Genomic DNA, 19001 nt, shown 5'->3' with positions numbered 1-19001 from the left:
TGAGCAGTAATGCATGTGTATAATGCATGTGGAGGCCAGAGGAAGACATGGGTTCTCCTGTTAATCTTATTATTTCCCTGAGACAATCTCACTGAACCTGGAAATTTACCAGTTAAGACAGGCTGACTGGGGAGCCCCAGTGATCCTATCTCTGTCCCTCTCAACACTGGGATTATAGGCATGACAAGCTGATGTGGGTGCTAGGGATCAAACCCAGATCCTTATGCTTGCACAAGTGCTGTTACCACTGTATCTCCAGCAACCAATATACTTCGTGACATAAATGAAGCCTTTCTCACATCAGAAACCTCTCTACTGGTCAACACTGGCTGTCCTGGGTTTTAGAGGCCCTAGCTCTATCTGGCCTACTCCATCAGAATCTTATGGCTAATGGGCAGTGGCTGTTATATACCAACTTCCATCTGTGGTTCTGAACTAAAGTGGAGGGAGAGAATTGTGAATTTATTTCCATCACACCATCTGTAAATTACAAATGCTCATTTGTAATTTTCTAATTGATCAAGTACTTACTGAATTGAATGTTATTCCAATAGCCTTTATATATTTAAAATCAGTTTTTAAGATACTCAGGAGACTGGAAAAATGGTTCCACAGTTAAGCGCTTCCTTGTTAAAGCCTGATGGCGGTTCAGTTCCTCAGCACCCACATGCAGCCAGATGCAAAGTGGCACATGCATCTTTGATCCTAACACATCTTTGTCAAAGAGGCAGAGCCAATAGAATCCAGTGTTCATGAGTCTATGTTCGTTTACAAGCAGATAGTTCATTTGTATCAGCAAGAGGGTGTCTTAAAAGTGGAGTACAAACACCTCAAAGTTGTCCTTTGACCTCCACACATGCACCATGGCGCACACATGTGCACACACACAAACACAAATATTTGAAATTAAACCAAGCCTATCAGTGACAAGAATATCCTTTAGAAAGTCCCAAGCAAATGACCCTTTCCCAATTTTAGTATATTTAAAAGTTAGCCCAGGTTTACATATGCGGCCAAAGCATCATAAAATTCTCTGGGTGGGATTCCATTAAGTCTAAAGGACAAACTAGTATGCAAAACAGCACACTAAGAAAAGCAACTTGGATAGACCCAAAGCAGTTTCTCCTCTGGAAAATGTTTCACTGCATTGTCAGATATCACATACTAAAGGAAATTATGCATATTCTCTCATCTCACCACATAGTATTTGAGAATGCCACCATATTAAGATGTAAGTTAAAAAAAATTACACATCTATACACATAGTTGTTAAACAGTTTAAATTTTATTGACCTCCCAGTTTTTTTAAAAAGTTAAATTTAAGGTCACACCTCTAAGAGTTTGCTGTACTATATACAGATCATGCAGAATGAGTATGAAGAGATACAAATTAGTCATGCCCAAAGATTACTAGAACACAGTCATCTTCATATAAACACAGAAAATTCTTATGACGATAGCGGGGACTATCCGAGCTTTCTGAGACACTTTTCATAGTGACTCAAGGCACAAAATGTACACCATTATGAATATCCACATTCTAGACTCTGTGCCTCTAATATAGCCCACCCAAGATTAAGCTTCATGACTGCTAGAAAACTAAATGCACTCAATAAGATTCAGTCTCTTGGGTGAAAAGCCACAGACCTATAAATATCAAGTAAATAATTACTCCAAAATATGGAGAATACAAAATACAAGCACTTTATTTTTAAAAAGCAAACACAAGATATAGGTGTAAATCCAAATGTGTTTAACTGCTTCCATTTTGGACTATTAAGAACCTATACAAGTTCGTTCACAGAAGCTAATCCATCACTAGTCTCTACTATGGAAAATGATTTCTAAAATTTAACATGGTTTTCAGTAATTCACATTTATATAAAAACCTAGAGACCAATAATATCCAATAGCTTCAGAAGATAAAACTAGACTCTTTAATGTCATCAACTTTAGCAGTGTTCGTCCAAGTCTGTTTAATATATACGCAGTGAAAATATACTCACTCTATAATTTCTTATAAAATAGCAAGTAAGGAGTAGATGTAGGAGATGTAGAGGGGGAAAGAGAATTCAGGAAGTCCTTCTCTTCAGTCACTTTCACTTCCGAATCATCAAAAAGCAACCACTTTCCCTCATATTCCTTTAAACTCTGTACTATGTATGAGATCTTGTTCTCAAATCCACTCATGTGAATGCCTGCTGGGTCACTGGATTCCTTGTTTCCAGATTCATGGGTCCCATTTGTATCATTCATTTCAGAATTTCTATTCTCAGCGAATGCTGTGCTGGCCGCCTTATCAGGATTAGATGTTTTGTTGTACAGCTCATAATCTGCTTTGCTCTTCTGTCCTCCAAGAAGTCCAATAGCTTCTACGTTTTTCTTGTTCAAAACTTTACTAGGCTGGACATTTCCACCAACTCTAATTGATACTTCATCATAATTTTCAGCCACACCCTTTGCTTCTTCCTCATTCAGTGGTTCTGACTTACTTATTTCACACATCTGATCAACCACAAAATTGCCCTTGTCTAGTTCTAGACTACTGAGGTCAGTGACTTTAACAGAAGCAGTGTAATGTCCACTACTAATTGTAATGCCACTATGCATCACAACAGCAAACAGTCCATAGCTGTCATTTGTTGGCTTTGTGCTCCATTCTTCTAGTGACAGTCTAAGGGGTGTCAACAACGGAGTGTTGATCTTGGAAAGTCCACCACCATAGCAATCAAACCTTGAGAACAAAGGAAAAAAAAAGGTTTCCTACAGTTCCATTTTAAATGCAAAGTTTTATACACAATGTGAAACCAAGGTAATAGTCCTTAACATTTAGTGCTCATATGAATAAACAAAAACAGAATCATTTCAATTTTGAATACTTATAAATCAATAGCCTTTTTTCCTTCTTTACCAAATTATGTGCAGCAAAAAATTAAATATCATTTTTTAAGACTGAATTTTTGAAACAAAAATCCTCTACATTTTAGTGATTTTAACATTACTTCTTTACTAAGATCACAGACCAAAAATAAATACTGTATAAAGAACAAGCCCCAAGAATGAAGGAAAGACTTTATGTCACCTTGTGACATAATATCCAAGAACTACTGGGAAGCCCTCATGGTGATTTTAAACAAGTCATTAATGTGGAAAGAGTCAATCGACAATGGCATGTCAGGAAACAAATCAGACTATCCAAAATATAAATTGCACTTGACATTTAAATTCTTACATAAAATAAAATTTCTTGATGTTAGTTGGATACACAAAGTGACACATGCATCTGTAATTTGTTCGCAGTGGCAGGAAGCCCTGGTGTGCCCATTTTCTTTCTTATTTTGTCTCTTTTCTCCCCTCCATTTTCTCTAAAAAATTTGCTGATATTTGCAGAGATTAGCTGGATTCCCTACCTTGTCTTAAAAAGAACTCTGCCTTTCCACCATTCAAAACAAACAAACAAACAAAAAAAAACCCTCTGAGTTAGGCAGTGTGACTCATAACTATAATCCCTAATAAGGTATGAGGAATGTCACCAATTAAGAGGCCAGCCTGGGCTACAAGTGAAACCTAGTTTCAAAAGGGGGAGTGGAGAGATGGCTTTGCAGTTAAAGGTGTTTGCTTACAAAGCCTGCCAGGCAGGGTTTGATTCCCCAGTACCCACAAAAAGCCAGATGCACATGCATCTGGAGTTTGTCTGCAGTGGCAAGAAGCTCTGGCATGCCTCTTCTACTCCTTTCTTGCTTGCAAATATGTAATTTTTAAAGTGAGAGAGAAAATCCAAATGTTCAAAATTTTCTCCCATTTTTATCATCAGCTCCATTTAAGTAAATTCTGCAATTTACACCTACAAAATGCGTGAAAATATATAAAAATTATACTTATGGGTTTGTTTTTGTTTGGAGATTACATCCAGGACCTCATAGATGTATGTCAAACACTCCATCATTGAGCACACTCCAAGACCCAAGAAAGCATACTTAATAGAATATGGATTCATACCAAGAAATGATTAAATTGATGCAAGAAACTATTTGATAAACTTTTTCTATGACGACCTTTACAGATTACTCATTTCAGTAAGTAGTCGTATCCTACAGTCCAGTATGTTAAGCAGAAGAACTCTTCTCACAATACTCACTCCAAGCCGCTAGCAGCAAAGCACTTTAAGTGAATAGTCACCACCTCAGGCATTTTATCAAACAACAGACTTCGCTCCGCTTCAGTATAATGATGGCAATTCTCACAGAAATATTTATCTTCTCCTACAATTCTCTCCACTGAAGCAAACTGTGAAATCGCCCATCTCAAGGTCTTCATTTCTGTTTTGGGCTCTGGAGAAACTATAAAAAAGAATCCACTCATTAACACACATTTCCCTTTCAGACATTAAAAAATTAAACCAAGTTCCATGTACAAGACTAGCATTCCATTTCAAGCAGCCTATTCCCAAATGATATTTCTTTTTATTGTCAGAAGCTCATCCTCCACATTGTACCTATCTTTTAGATATTTGTAATTGCCAAAAAGTATATAATAGGAACAGCAAAAATAAGATAAATGTGCTCTCTGCTTCCATGTAAGATGCCCAATTTTCAATATCTGACAGGTAAAACTAGCTGTGATTTTCCAATAACACTTCCATACATTCTATGTACTGAATACAAGTGGCAAAAATATTGGGTTAAAAATGACTTCAGAAAGCTGGGTGTGGTGGTACACACCTTTAATCCCAGCATTCAGGAAACAGAGGTAGGAGGATTGCTGTGAGTTTGAGGCCACCTTGAGACTACATAATGAATTCCAAGTCAGCCTAGACTAGGAGACCCTCCTTTGAGAAACAACAAAAAAATGACTTCAGGTTGCCAGGTATGGTAGCACACACCTTTAATTTCAGCATTCAGGAGGCAGAGGTAGGAAAACTGGTGTGAGTTCAAGGCCAGCCTGGGCTCAAGTGAGACCCTTCCTCAAAAAAATAAACAAAAAACTTCAGGACTGAAGATTTACTTCAGAGTGCCCAGTTTGATTCCCCATGCCCATGTACAAGTAGTAGCAGAAGGCCCTGACACATACTTTCTATGTCTCAAGTTTTTTAAAAAATTGGGTCTCAAAGTTAGTTAAAGCTGGGTGTGGTGACACATGCCTTGAGTCCCATTATTCAGGAGGCAGAAGTAAGACAATCACCATAAGTTTGAGGCCAGGCTGAGACTACACAGCAAATTCCAGGTCAGCCTGGGCAAGAGCAAGATCCTTTCTTGAAAAAAAACAGTAAGTCAAAACATTTCACTTTCCCATTCAATACTTTATATAAAAATGCTACAGTTTTCTGGACTGGAGAGATGGTTTAGCAGTTAAGGCATTTGCCTGCAAAGCCAAAGGACCCAGGTTTGATTCTCCAAGACGCAAGTAGGCCAGATGTACAAGGGGCACATGCGTCTGGAGTTCATTTGCAGTGGCTACAGGTCCTGGCATGCCCATTCTCTCTGTCTTTCTTCTATCTCTCTTGCTCTCTGCTTACAAATAAATAAAAATTTAAGAATTATTTTTAAAAAAATGCTACAATTTCCAAACAGTATTAACAAATAGTGATTAACTTGGCAGGAAGGCTATCTGTGTAAGACCAAGGACATCACTACTATGTATGTTGAAGGGAACTTTAATTCTTCCACTGTGCACACAAGACTCCAAGTCTGCTTACTTTCAGAGCTCTCTTCCACTTTGGAAGGCTCATCTTCTTGCACTGGCACACTAATATCCTGAAAGTCTTCTCTTCTTTCTGTTAGACTCTCACATTCCAAACAGCGAGTCCTTAATACCAGCTGACCTTGAAACAATTTCTCCACTAGCTCAAAACCAATCTGCTCTGCACCTGGAATGTAAACAGGAAAATGTATGTCTATTTAGATTTGTTTTACACTATAGCCCAAATCAGCATTTTTCCACTGAAATAAAGTATATCATGACTAAAAGGCCATTTTTCCCATCTCAGGTTATTAGGACGGACATTACGTCCCTATAAAAAGTGTTTTAAATATGAATTACTGTCTTTAAAATAAAGTCACTGTTGTCTTTTCAGCTTGCTTCCCCAAAGATGTCTTCCTATAGAATCATCTCAGCTTAAGAAGGCACTTCGGGTAACCATTAGGCATATCAGCACTACACATTTTCCCTGAGAGATTAGAAGTGGACAAAACCAAGATAAACCTAATTCAAGTAAGACAGTTATTTGAGTTCGCTAAAAATTTCATTGAACTCAGTTTCCCTTGTTGTGTACATAATACTGCATAGACAAAAAAGGGGGGGGGCGCACAGTCCTTTTCCATTAAAAGGTAGGAAACTTCCCTAGTTCAGAAACCTTCAATTAACATTACTGTAAGATCAGTGACACTGCATATGTACATAGTAGCAAAGCAGGGCTTTCAGCACCTGCAGTTTACATTGCTATTGTGCATGTACTGAAGAGAAAAATTCTTCCTCCCACTGTGATTAGAACCATCAATCTAAAAATTAAACTAACCTCTGTTTATAGGCTTAACTTCATCACCATTTTCCATTGTGCCATTCCCAGGAGACCCAAGTCCACAACCATCAGGTGAGCTGTCACTTTCACATTTCCCTGAGTCCTCTTCAAGGTCACACTCATTTTCTTTAGATGGTCCTTTGGATCCTGGGTTTGTGGTTCTTTTGCCCAGACTACAGAATTTAGAAAGAATGCTGGGTTGCTTTGTTGTGGACTTTAACCAATTTATTTTAACTCTTGATTTCTTTTGTGAGGATTTTGCACTCTCGTTTTCAGAAACACACTTGGGGATTATCTTGGGAGGAATCTCTAACGAATCACCAGCAGCTTTTCTTTTCGATCTAGTCTGTCTCTGGTTCTCTTCCAATGGCTGATACTCCTTGGACAATTTACTTTTCTTCTTCATGCTACCAAATTCAGTGTCACTTTTTCTTTTCCCATGCCCTTTGGGGAGTTTTTCTTTGTAGTCCTCAGTACTTCTCATATTGTCTGCCTCCAAGCTGTCAACACCACTCATTTCCTCTTTCTCATCAAATTTTTCTTCTACCTTAGTAGATAATTCTGCCATAGTTACTTCTTTTTTTAGGAGTTGGCATGTTTCTTGAATGTTTCCCAAAATACACTGTAATACTTCCTGTGCATCATGCTGTAGATATCCTTCATACATAGGGTTCAGTTCCCTGTAAATAAAAATATCCATTTCATCTTTCTAATTTTGAAGATACAGTAATATAAAAGAAAGTATTTCTATAAATTATGTTAGAAATCTATACTCTTTCTAACTTGAAACCTCTTACCTAAATTTACAATAGTAAAAATTTTTTTTTACCAATTTCATTATCACAATGTTTTGTTCCTATACTAAGTGTATTAACAGCAAATACTGACAGTGTTTCTACCATATACCAGAGTTTATTCAAGATGACACACACACACACACACGCACCCCACCCTCAAAATAATCCCATGAAGTAGAGGTATTGTTAGGAGGTAGAGGTAGTATTATCCTTACTGGCATTTCATAACTTAGGTACCAAGGGATTAAATAATTTGCCTAAGATCACAAAGCTAGGTAAGATGTAAAACTAGGAATGAAAACAGCTCTTAGCCACCATGCTTCAAAGGTACAGCAACAAATTGAACCTATGTCCATTTCAAAACTGAATGCTTAAAGGGTTTTCTGCTTAAAAAAAAAATTCTCAGTAATGGCATTTTATAAATAAAGTTTCAATTTTAAGATAATATCAAGCAGCAGTCTAACCTAGTTAATACTTCTAAGCACATGAAAGAAAATATTTAGAACCTCCAATTCTTTTTTTAAAATTTTTTGTTTTTGTTTTTTTGTTTGCATTTTCCATGATTATAAAAAAAAAAACGCATGGTAATTCCCTCCCTCCCCCCCCACACACTTTCCCCTTTGAAATTCCATTCTCCATCATATTACCTCCCATCTCAATCATATATACTTACATATATACAATATCAACCTATTAAGTACCCTCCTCCCTTCCTTTCTGTTCCCTTTATGTCCCTTTTTAACTTACTGGCCTCTGCTACTAAGTGTTTTCCTTCTCACGCAGAAGCCTAATCATCTGTAGCTAGGATCCACATATAAGAGAGAACATGTGGCGCTTGGCTTTCTGGGCCTGGGTTACCTCACTTACTATAATCCTTTCCAGGTCCATCCATTTTTCTGCAAATAGAACCTACAATTCTTACACACAATATACTTAGAATACAGACCTACAATTTGTAATCTGAAATCCTTATGACGTGTGTTTGGGAATATGGAATTGAAGGTGTGGCTCATTGGTAGAGCCTGCCTAGCATGTGCAAAGCACTGGGGCCAGCCCCAAGTAATTCAATCTCAGAGACTGATCTGGTGACAGATGGAGCCCATGTGTTAGTGGGGGGAAAATATGGCACATAAGTCAAATACATATCAATATATAGGACAGTTCCTTGTAGTTAAATATTCGCCTTAGTATAAAGATTACAACCAGGGGCTGGAGGGATGACTTAGTGGTTAAGGCATTTGCCTGCAAAGCCAAAGGATCCTAGTTTGATTCTCCAGAACCCACGTAAGCCAGATGCACAGGGGGATACATACATCTGGAGTTTGTTTGCACTGGCCAGAGGCCCTGGTGTGCCCATTCTCTCTCCCTCTCTCTCCCCCTTCCTCCTTCTCTTCTCAAATTCAAAAACAAAACAAAACAAAAGATTACAAACAGCCTAATACAAATTGCAATTTAATCAATTTAGTACCAAATATATGAAAACAATTCCAGCTCTCAGAACCTATGGGATGTAAAGGGCTGAGCCTGGAGTTTTTAATTCTCCTTGTCCTTACTCCCATTTGTTCACAGAGCACAAGCAAGGAGATCATTTAAAACCAAGGAGATCATTTAAAACCTAAGTGGACATTAGAGGCCATACCTGAGTGTGTTAAGCAGTCGTCTGGGCTGAGTAGCAAGTTCATCAGTATATTTCTCTGGATTTAAGAGGAAACTAGCCTGAAGCTGTTCAACTGAAATTATTAAGGACTGCAAACTGCATATAAGTTCATAACTTGCCAAAGGATCTTCTTTGCAGGTTCCCTGTCAAGAAAGAAAAAATAATTTTATTTATGAACAAATAAGTACCTTCTTCCTTTATGATCTCCCTGAACAATCTAGCTTTCCTAAGTTTAATTTCAGTACATTACAAATTTTATTGTGCATACAAACATATTCAGGTGGTATTTTCAGTTACTTTCTTGGTGGACAATAATGATTTTGCTAATTAGTCAAAGGTTCCTTTAGGCTGTGGCTCAGTGATAAAAGGCACTTTTTTGCAAAGCTTGCTAACCCAGGCTTAACCTCCCAGGCACCCATGTAAAATCAGATGAGTACTCACTTGCAGCATAAGCACCTGGTGTGCCTATACACATACAACCATGCAAATGTACACATGTCCAGGCTGACCTGGAATTCACTCTGTATTCTCAAGCTGGCCTGAACTCAGGATGATCCTCCTACCTCTGCCTCCAAGTGCTGGGACTAAAGGCATGCGCCACCACACCTGGCATGTAGGTAACTTCTTTAAAAAAATTTTTTTTGTTGCTTTCTTGAGATAGGGTCTCACTCTAACACAGGTTGAACTGGAACTCACTCTGTAGTTCCAAACTCACAACAGTCCTCCAGCCTTGGAAGTGCTGGGATTAAAGGTGTGCACCACCCCACTCCTGGCAAAAAAAATTTTATTACTTGCAAGCTGAGACAGAGAGAGAGAGGCACTAGAGACTCCCAGCACTGCAAACGAACTCCAGATGAATATGGCACTGTACATTACATGGGTACTGGGGGGGAGGGAGAGAAAATAACAGTGCTGGAGAGATGGCTCAGTGGTTAAGGTGCTTGCCTGCAAAGCCTAAGAACTCAGGTATGAATCTCCAGGTCCCACACAGCCAGACACACAGTGATGCTAGCACACAATGTCACACATGTGCTACAAGGGGTGCACGTGTCTGGAGTTCATTTCACAGTGGCTGAAGGCCCTGGTGTGCCCATTCTCCCTCCCTCCCTCCCTCCCTCTCCGAAAAAGAAAATAGGTAGGTATAAATAGGTGGCGCAAGAGTATAGTGCTATGCAAGTGAAAGGTTTGATAAAACTACATATGAAAGGCAAAATAGAGAAAACTCTGAATCTAAGACTAAGAATAGTTTGGTGAGATCTTACAAGAATTTTAAAAACTGCTCTTCTGACAATACACAATGCTAAAATTTCACTTCTCACTTATAAATTGACAGAAATAACTTTGTCAACTTCCTCCAACTGAATTCTCTTAAAAACTGATTTTTTTTTAACCTTTTAATTTTATTTATTTGACAGAGGGAGGGAGGGGGTGAGGGAGAAAGAATGGGCACACCAGGGCCTTCAGCCACTGCAAACGAACTCCAGATGAATACGCCACCTTGTGCATCTGGTTTACATGGGTCCTGGGGAATCAAACAGAGGTCCTTTGGTTTGCAGGCAAATACCTTAAGCACTAAGCCCCCTACCCTTTTTTTAAGCACTAAATTCCTCTTAGTCTTTTTTTTTTTTTTTTAAAGAGACAGGATTTAATTTGAGCCCAAGGTGAACTGGAACTCACTCTGTAGCCGATGCTAGCCTCAGACTCATGGTGAACCCCCTTACCTCAACCTCCCAAGTATAATCCAAGTATGAGATTATAAAAATGAGCCACCGCACCCAGGTATTAACTTCATTTTTGCTTTTTAAATTACTTCCTTTAAAAACCAATCTTCTTAGCTGGGCGTGGTGGCGCACGCCTTTAATCCCAGCACTTGGGAGGCAGAGGTAGGAGGATTGCCATGAGTTCAAGGCCACCCTGAGATGACAGAGTTAATTCCAGGTCAGCCTGGCCCAGAGTGAGACCCTACCTCGAAAAACCAAAAAAAAAAACAATCTTCTTACCTTATCTTTCTGATTAGCCTCATCCTTGAGAGCTTCTTTCTTCCTTGAAATAATATTAAATAAGTGCTTCACTCCAGATTTAAAACCAGGACAAAAATATAATACCTGCACAAAGTAACAGTAAGTGTTAACTGGACAATGTAAGTAAAAATCCTTAAAACACTAATCTATGCACATTACCTAAAACCCTGAGATTGCTGTCAGAACTTGTCTACCACCCCATCAGTAGTAGTGCAGTGTTCCCTCACTGAACTGAAACAGATATTGCTAAGATGTAAGTTACAAAGGTACATACCATAGCATCATATTGTTTCAAGGGGTAAGACAGAGAATGCACAGTGCCATCAATCAAGAAATAAAATAAAAAGCTCGGCATCTATCTAATTTTCATTAATTAATTTATTTACTTTGGTTTTTCAAGGTAGGGTCTTGTTCTGGCCCAGACTGACCTGGAATTCACTATGTAGTCTCAGGCTGGCCTCGAATTCACTGAGATCCTCCTTTGCCTCCCGAGTGCTGGGATTAATAGGTGTGCACCATCACACTCAGTTAAGTCTAGTCAATTTTGATATTTACCTTTATGTAATATAACATCTTCTCCCAAAGGAAGTTTAATACCATGCAAGTTAGAATTACTATTACTTTGGCCCACTGTGGTTTTCTTACATTTAAAAGCAAACATAGTATGGATAATGGACAACTAAACTCATCCCATTACCTGAAATTCTCAGAAACAATTAAACACTACTATTCTCTGCTACTATTTTATTATACATGAAAGACTGTCAGGTTACCTGCAGAATACTATTGAGATAGCAAGTATTGCCAAGATTATTCAGTCCTACAAACGGTAGCAAGTTTTCTCTCTTCTCACAGTTTATAGGTGATGACTGGGCTGCAGGGACTACTTGATCGCTATTAAGTAGAGGAAGAAAGGCACAATGAAATGCAATCTTAACATGTAGATATTACATCCCTAAAATTAGTTATTTACCAAGAGCTCTGAATAGTGTAACAGTATCAATCAGATGACATTTTATGATAAGAAATCTGTATGGGATCAAAAGTTACTATGCATCCATCAGAGACTTTAAAATATTATACTCAGCAAACCTCAAAATAATTCCCTTAACATTATACTAAGTGAGGTAACCCAGGCCCAAAAGCCAAGCGCCACATGTTCTCTCTCATATGTGGATCCTAGCTACAGATGATTGGGCTTCTGCGTGAGAAGGAAAACACTTAGTAGCAGAGGCCAGTAAGTTAAAAAGGAGATATAAAGGGAACAGAAAGGAAGGGAGGAGGGTACTTAATAGGTTGATATCGTATATATGTAAGTATATATGATTGAGATGGGGAGGTAATATGATGGAGAATGGAATTTCAAAGGGGAAAGTGGGGGGGGAGGGAGGGAATTACCATGGGATATTTTTTTATAATCATGGAAAATGTTAATAAAAATTTAAAAATTAAAAAAAAAATAATTCCCTTAAGCCAAGTGTGATGGTGCATGCCTTTAATCCCAGCATTCAGGAAGCAGAGGTAGGAGGATCATGGTGAGTTGGAGGCCACTCTGAGACTACATAGTGAATTCCAGGTCAGCCTGGACTACAGTGAAACTCTACCTCAGGAAAAAAAAAAAAAAAAAAATCCCTTAAGAGGATGTTAATCCCATTTCAAAGTAAAAATACAGTAACTTGTACTGTGATTTATTTAGCTTACCTGTCATTTTAATCAAGTTATTTAATTCCAAATGCAAACCTGAGACATCCTTTTAACATTTGAAAGGTTGCACTAAGATCCTGGTCATAAAAATTCAGAAGGAAAATCTACAAAGGACTGTACAGCTATCCCTAATTTAAAACTGTTGAAGTGTGTGTGTGTGTGTGTGTACACATATACAAGTGACTGAACCCAGGGCATGGCATATACTAGACAACTACCCACTAAGTTATGTTCCCTTTACCAGTTCCCCAAATTTTTCAAAATTTAAAATTTTATAACAATAGCTAATATTACTACCTAAAAGTATTTATAAACATGAATGCCTATAAAAGGCTCCAAATCTCAACTAATTATTGATAGACATTAGGAAACCATACCTGGGACAAACTCCAGCACATTTATTGCCTATTTATTGAAAAAAAAAAATGCTAATACCAGAATCCAGCTAGAGTAACTTCCAAATCGAGTGTGTTCATTCTTAAGTTCAGTTTAAAACAATCTACAACTGTCTGCCTCCGCAAGTTTATGTAGTTTTGACTATGAACTGTGATAGTATTAGGTACTCACAATACTGATGTTAGTAAATTTACCATTTTTGCTTTGCTCTACTTTACACTATTCTCTTGTCTTACTAAAAAGCACAGAAATGTGGGTTTTTAAACCTCTGTAGACTGCCAGGTCAGTCTGGAGGTGTCAACCCAAGTTTCATCCATGTTCACTGATTCAGAATTGTAAACTACAGAAATGCATTTAAAGTAAAATACATACATTTCAGATCCTCTGTATTCAGAAGCTTTTTCTTCATTTTCTTGAGAATCTGTGAAATCTAAAGCTCTCTTAGTCTCCTTTTTCTGAAAAAACTTCAAAGAAAGTCTGTTTTTCTTGGATGGACTACCTCTCGAAAGCCCATTATTTTCATTAGGTATGACACCAGGCATTTTTTGTCCAAATCTCAAAGAGTTGACAAGAATTTATAGAGGGAAGCTGGGATCACCAATTACATCTGTTAATCACAAAGAATAGATTTCATTAGTCTTCAGTTACCAGGTGTAGTCAACAACATCAGCAATTATAAAAACAAATTTACCAACTACAAATGAGAACATCATCTATGAAAATGTAATGCCTGGCAATAAACACTGCTTACTGCATAAATGAAGACACAAACTGTCTTTAAGGGATTAAGGGACACATCACAAAATACTCCGCTTGGTAGAAAAGTCATAATATTAAGGAGTAAAAACTCAATGTTCATAATTCATTGATTATTCAAAAATTAGTAACTGGGCAATGAGCATCTTCTAGAATATATCACCTCCACAGCCTTTCCTGATTTATGTAAATACATAGTAACATCTCTAAAAGTATCATTGACATACAAAGAAAAGTAGTGTTTCACTATACATAAAAATGTAAATGGTAATAAATATGATCTATGTGAAGGTGGAACAGTGTATGTAAAAAATTGGTTTGCTGCACTTCTTGTAAGCCAAGTTCTTAACTTAAAAGCATACATGACCATTTTCTAAACTTTTTTAAAACTGGATTTCTTTCTGCTTTGAGTAGGAACAAAAGAGAGTAGGTTTGCCCTTTGCAACTTTCTGCGCTCTATTACACAGAAAAACTTGGTCATGAAGAAATATGGCAGTGTTTCTGACAGTTATTTTACACAGCAATCCTATTTTTCATTAGGACACCTAGAGGAAAAATTATCCCGTTAGAGCCCACAAGAACAACGACTTTCAAATGTAGACTCAGAGGACTAAATTGAACTTCCCAAAACTTACTCAAATTCTATCCCTAAACATTTCACTCAATTAAGAATTACCTGAACACAACAATGAAACCATTTTTAGGTCACAGGACGAACTCACGACAGTTGACAAATTTCCCCCTCCTCTCTCCAACTCAGTTTTCTCTCCTGGCCCCTTCCTGTTTCTGAGGATGTGCCATATCAGAGATGAAAGCCCAGCTAAACTGTCAGATTTCCAAGCACTCATGATTCTCACCAAGGTTTTATTATTTTTTTGGGGGGGGGGGGAGGGAGATGAACAGAAGTGATTGGTCGGAACCAATCAACGCATGGCTGCGATCGAGTCTTTAACCCCATCAAGAATACTTTTCACCTGGCGCCTCATCTCTGGCCACCTGCTCCTCACAAGTTGGGGCTGTCGGGTCAGAGCAGGGTTCTCCCCTTAACTGCACACCAGGCTTCGCACAAAGTACGGCGAGCCCAGTGAGAAGTTCTAGACCCGATGACAGCACCAACTCCCGGACGCGGCAGTGTTTAATCACTGGTGAGGTGACAGCCGATGCCTACCCCGCAAACAAGAAGTAAGACAATAAGAACATCTCGCCCAAGGTTTGCGACACGTGGCCATCTGCATACTTTCAGGCAAGTGCTCGCCAAGAAAATGCGCGGTAAAACCCTCCGTGGCCGCCGCGACCACCTGAGTGCGCACAGCGCCATGGAGGGCAGAGCCAGGCCGCGACCCCAACCAGGCTACCGGTCCGCGGCGACAGGCCAGCGCCCCGAGGCGCGAAGCCCAGAGGGCAGGCCCCCTCCCTCCGTCCGTCTGTCCGTCCAGCAGCCGCACGGCGCCGTCGAGGACAGCTGGCCCCCGCCCCGACACAGGCCCTCCTTACCCGGTCATGGCCCGAAGCGAGGTCCGCGGCGCCGCTGCCGGGGAGACCAGCCGGGCCGCGGGCGTGAGCGACAGGTGAGCCCGGGCGGGCGGGCGGCTCCCGACCCCAGGGAAGGCTGGTGGGATCCCTCCCCGCGGGGGAGTGACCATCCGCTCGCGGAGCGGGAACCGGGCCGCCGCTCGGTCCTGCCTCGCGTTGGGCCCACTACATCCCCGGCGCGGGCAGCAGGCGGGGGCCGCGCTCGCCGGAGCCGCTAGGGTCTCCCGGCGCCTCCACCGACGGGAACTTGGCGCGTTTTCCTCACTTTCAGGACCCCCGGGTTTCAGCCCCCGCCTGCGCCAGCGCCGCCGCGGAAGGTGGCGTCCCCTCCAAGTGCCGGTTCTGGGCTCCACGCTTCACAGCCGCGAGAGGCAGCCGCTGCCTCGCGCCCGCCCTCAGCCCGGCACGCACGGGCTCCAGGACCGGCTGGAACGGTAGTTCTCCGGCCCTTAACGGGTTCTGCGGTTTCAAACAGCGCAGGCAGCGGCGCGGGCAGCTCGCGCGGGTCCTCGCAGAGAGCGCGCGCTCGGCGCTGTCGGCCTGCCTGCGCGCGCCAGCCAACCACCCTGCTTTCCTTGTTTTTTGTTTTTAATTTTTTATTTTTAAACATTCGTGCTCGCGAGAGGAACGCGTGCGCGTCCAGGGTACAGGACCGAGCGGGGACAGGCCCCTTACTCAAGAAGGAGCCCCCACCTCCACGGCCTTCCAGGAAGAACCAATCAGAAGTACTTAGACAAAAGCCAATTGGACGGGCAGAGGAGGAAGTTCGTCCAATGCAAAGATAGGAGAAACAAGGCTCCGGCCAATCGCCGTGGAGCACACCGGTTCCCTCCGAGCGGCTCCGCTCTCATTGGCGCTGCACTGCGCGCTTTCACTGCCGACTGTTAGAAGTCCGGCTTTACGTTCGGAGGAGCTGCGACGACGGGAGGGCGCGGCTTCCGGGCGAGGCCCTCTCCCTAGGCCCTCCTCCCTTTCTTGCGTGCACGCTCGGGCGGGGTTTCCAAAGAGGCTAGCTAGGGAACATGGCCGGCGCCGTGCCCCTAGCTGCCGTGGTTATCTGAAGGGTGGATCAAGTCCAGCCCAGCAGCCTGCGTCCTCGGTGCCAGCGCGCCTCCTGTCCTGGTCGAAAGGGGTTCTAGAGCCAGTACCAAAAAGCCTGGCTTTACCTGTCTGAGGATTGTTAGCTTTGGGGTTTTTGTTTTGCTCTTTTTTCGAGGTAGGTTTTCACTCTGGCCCAGGCTGACCAGAAATTCACTTGGTAGTCTGAGGGTGGCCTTGAGTTTACGATCCTCCTACCTCTGCCTCCCAAGTGCTGGGATTAAAGGTGTGTGCCACCACACCCGGGTGGTTTGAGGCTGAACTTGTACCTTAGTGAAACGCCCTAACAGTGCAAGTGCTGCAGTTTATGAGAATTTGGACTCGGGATGTTCAAGGGCTTTTTAAACGCGGACTATGTAACCAGCTATTCAAGGTGTTAGGAATACCACGTGAAGGAAATGCATCCCTTGCATTATAGAAGTTGGACTAGTGAGAGGGAAAGAGATAAGGCTAAGGTGTTTTAGATAGCATAATCTGGAAAGACCTCTGTAGTAGACAGCCTCACTTTGCTGGGATGAACTTCCAGACCAGGTACAAGTTGTGGGAGGAAGGGATTTATTGAAGCCTCAGATCCAGGGAAGTGCCCTAATGGCAGAAGTTGGCTCCCATTCATGGCCCCACTCAGAAAATCAGCCTTCACCAACTGCAAGCACAGCTCTGGAGCACAAAGGCAGAGCTCAGCATTCTGCATGTCTTTAAGGTGGAAAATTCCAGACCTGCCCCTAAACACCTTAGGGCTCCACCTAGGAGCCACCCACAGTGACAACAAGTTGGAAGCTTGACTAAACCTCCTAAATCAGGGAGACCATCCATTCAAATTGCCACAACCTCTGAGTGGACATTTGAGCAGACTGCTCCAGGAAGCATGCTTGGAAAGGGGAAGGTAAAGAACAAGGTCTCTGAAGACCGAGAACAGCTAGTTACAAACATCTGGAAGCTTACTGGGCCTGTTTGGGGAGTGAGGAGAGCAAGATGCTCAGAGCGAAGTGAACCTGGGTAAAATTAGAGTAGATGAAATTAGGGAAAGGAGCAGGGCTGTGATTAACTTGAGCTGGGGAGTAGCAACGTTACATGGCTGCCTGTGATGGATAGCACTAGACCTTCAAAGGTACTGTTACTGTTCCGATGTCACACAAGTAAGACCATTGACTCCTGGAATGTGAGGCAAAGTTTTATTGGGTTAAAAAAAAAAAATACAAAAGGGGAAAAAGATGGGTAGTCTGGTATACTAGGGCTCTATTTTATATTTTGAGTGAAATGCTGAACTGTTCAGATTGTCAGCTTTTATTGGAAATGACCACATGATGTTAGGGGAAAAAACAGGATGAGAATTAAACCCTAAATCACAATTTATGTGTGACAGTCACAGCCATAAAAGTTTTTTTTTTTTTTTTAAAAAAGAGGGGGCTGGAGAGATGGCTTAGCGGTTAGGCGCTTGCCTGTGAAGCCTAAGGACCCCGGTTCGAGGCTCGGTTCCCCAGGTCCCACGTTAGCCAGATGCACAAGAGGGCGCACGCGTCTGGAGTTCGTTTGCAGAGGCTGGAAGCCCTGGCGCACCCATTCTCTCTCTCTCCCTCTATCTGTCTTTCTCTCTGTGTCTGTCGCTGTCAAATAAATAAATAAAAATTTAAAAAAAAAGAGGAACTTGCAAACATCTGTTGGTCAGTTATAGAGTACATTAGATTACTGAAATACATTTAATCAAAGAATGGCACAGAGCTTTTAAAATCATTTTGTCCAACCTTTTAAAATTTGTTGGTAGCATAAGCCATATCTGAGGCACAGAAGGTAGGCACATCTTACACCTAACTACCTAATAGCTAAAAATACAGGCAGAACCTGTTACCAGTCTTGAAACCAATGCTAATTAATTTACCAACAAACCAACCAATTAATTTAACCTAGAAATTGTTAGGAAAGGACAAGTTAAACAGTATAAAGTCTTAGCACCTGTGTTTGAAAATACCTTTGATGAATTTAGATACCTGTGTGAGTATCAATTACCCAGAGAACATTGGGAATAGAACCATAGAACTTGAAATTATGTTTTTCAGATGAGGACCATTGCTTGAGTATGAGGCTGTACCCTAAAGTAAGGAATGTGTCTTAAGAGTTAAATTTGTTATAAGCACTGGACTTAAGATGCTAGAAATGAGAGAGTTACTTTACATATAATAAAGCAGAGTCTGGTTTTTTGTTTTTTTTTTTGGAACCAAAACTACTAGCTAAATTCTAATACAATCCTTGACCTATCTGTTTGGAGAAAAAAAAATACACCATTTGACAACCACTGATCTTAATTTAATCTAGATAACCATTGATTTTTATGTATCACAGAAAGTTTTATTAACATAAAACAATTTTATGTTTTACCTATCACTTAAATTTGATAAAGTTTAAACAAGCTATCCCAACATACTTTGGTCTGAGAATTAGTTTTCTGTTCCTTTTAAAAGGAAATTAATTTTGGGCAAAATTTGATCTTTCTAGATCTGACATTTTTTTACATACACACATCTTTA

The 19001-nt window shown here is 40.8% G+C and overlaps 1 protein-coding gene across 1 annotated transcript; it reads right to left on the bottom strand.

Annotated features, from left to right (window-relative positions):
- Positions 1-1263: 1263 nt before the first annotated feature.
- Positions 1264-15436, bottom strand: Usp1 (ubiquitin specific peptidase 1). Its single transcript, XM_045148867.1, has 9 exons — positions 15343-15436; positions 13465-13699; positions 11766-11886; positions 10972-11076; positions 8954-9114; positions 6515-7197; positions 5696-5866; positions 4139-4340; positions 1264-2734 (listed from the first exon to the last, which is right to left on the bottom strand). Exons 2-9 carry the CDS (start codon positions 13632-13634, stop codon positions 2008-2010), a joined length of 2340 nt encoding a protein of 779 aa, XP_045004802.1. The 5' UTR covers positions 13635-13699; positions 15343-15436; the 3' UTR covers positions 1264-2007.
- Between the last annotated feature and the right edge of the window lie 3565 nt (positions 15437-19001).

This window comes from Jaculus jaculus, chromosome 5 (genome assembly GCF_020740685.1).
Source record: "Jaculus jaculus isolate mJacJac1 chromosome 5, mJacJac1.mat.Y.cur, whole genome shotgun sequence".
NCBI classification, from domain to species: Eukaryota; Metazoa; Chordata; class Mammalia; order Rodentia; family Dipodidae; genus Jaculus; species Jaculus jaculus.
The sequence above is the reverse complement of the archived record's forward strand: the minus strand, read 5'-3'. Positions and strand labels throughout refer to the sequence as shown.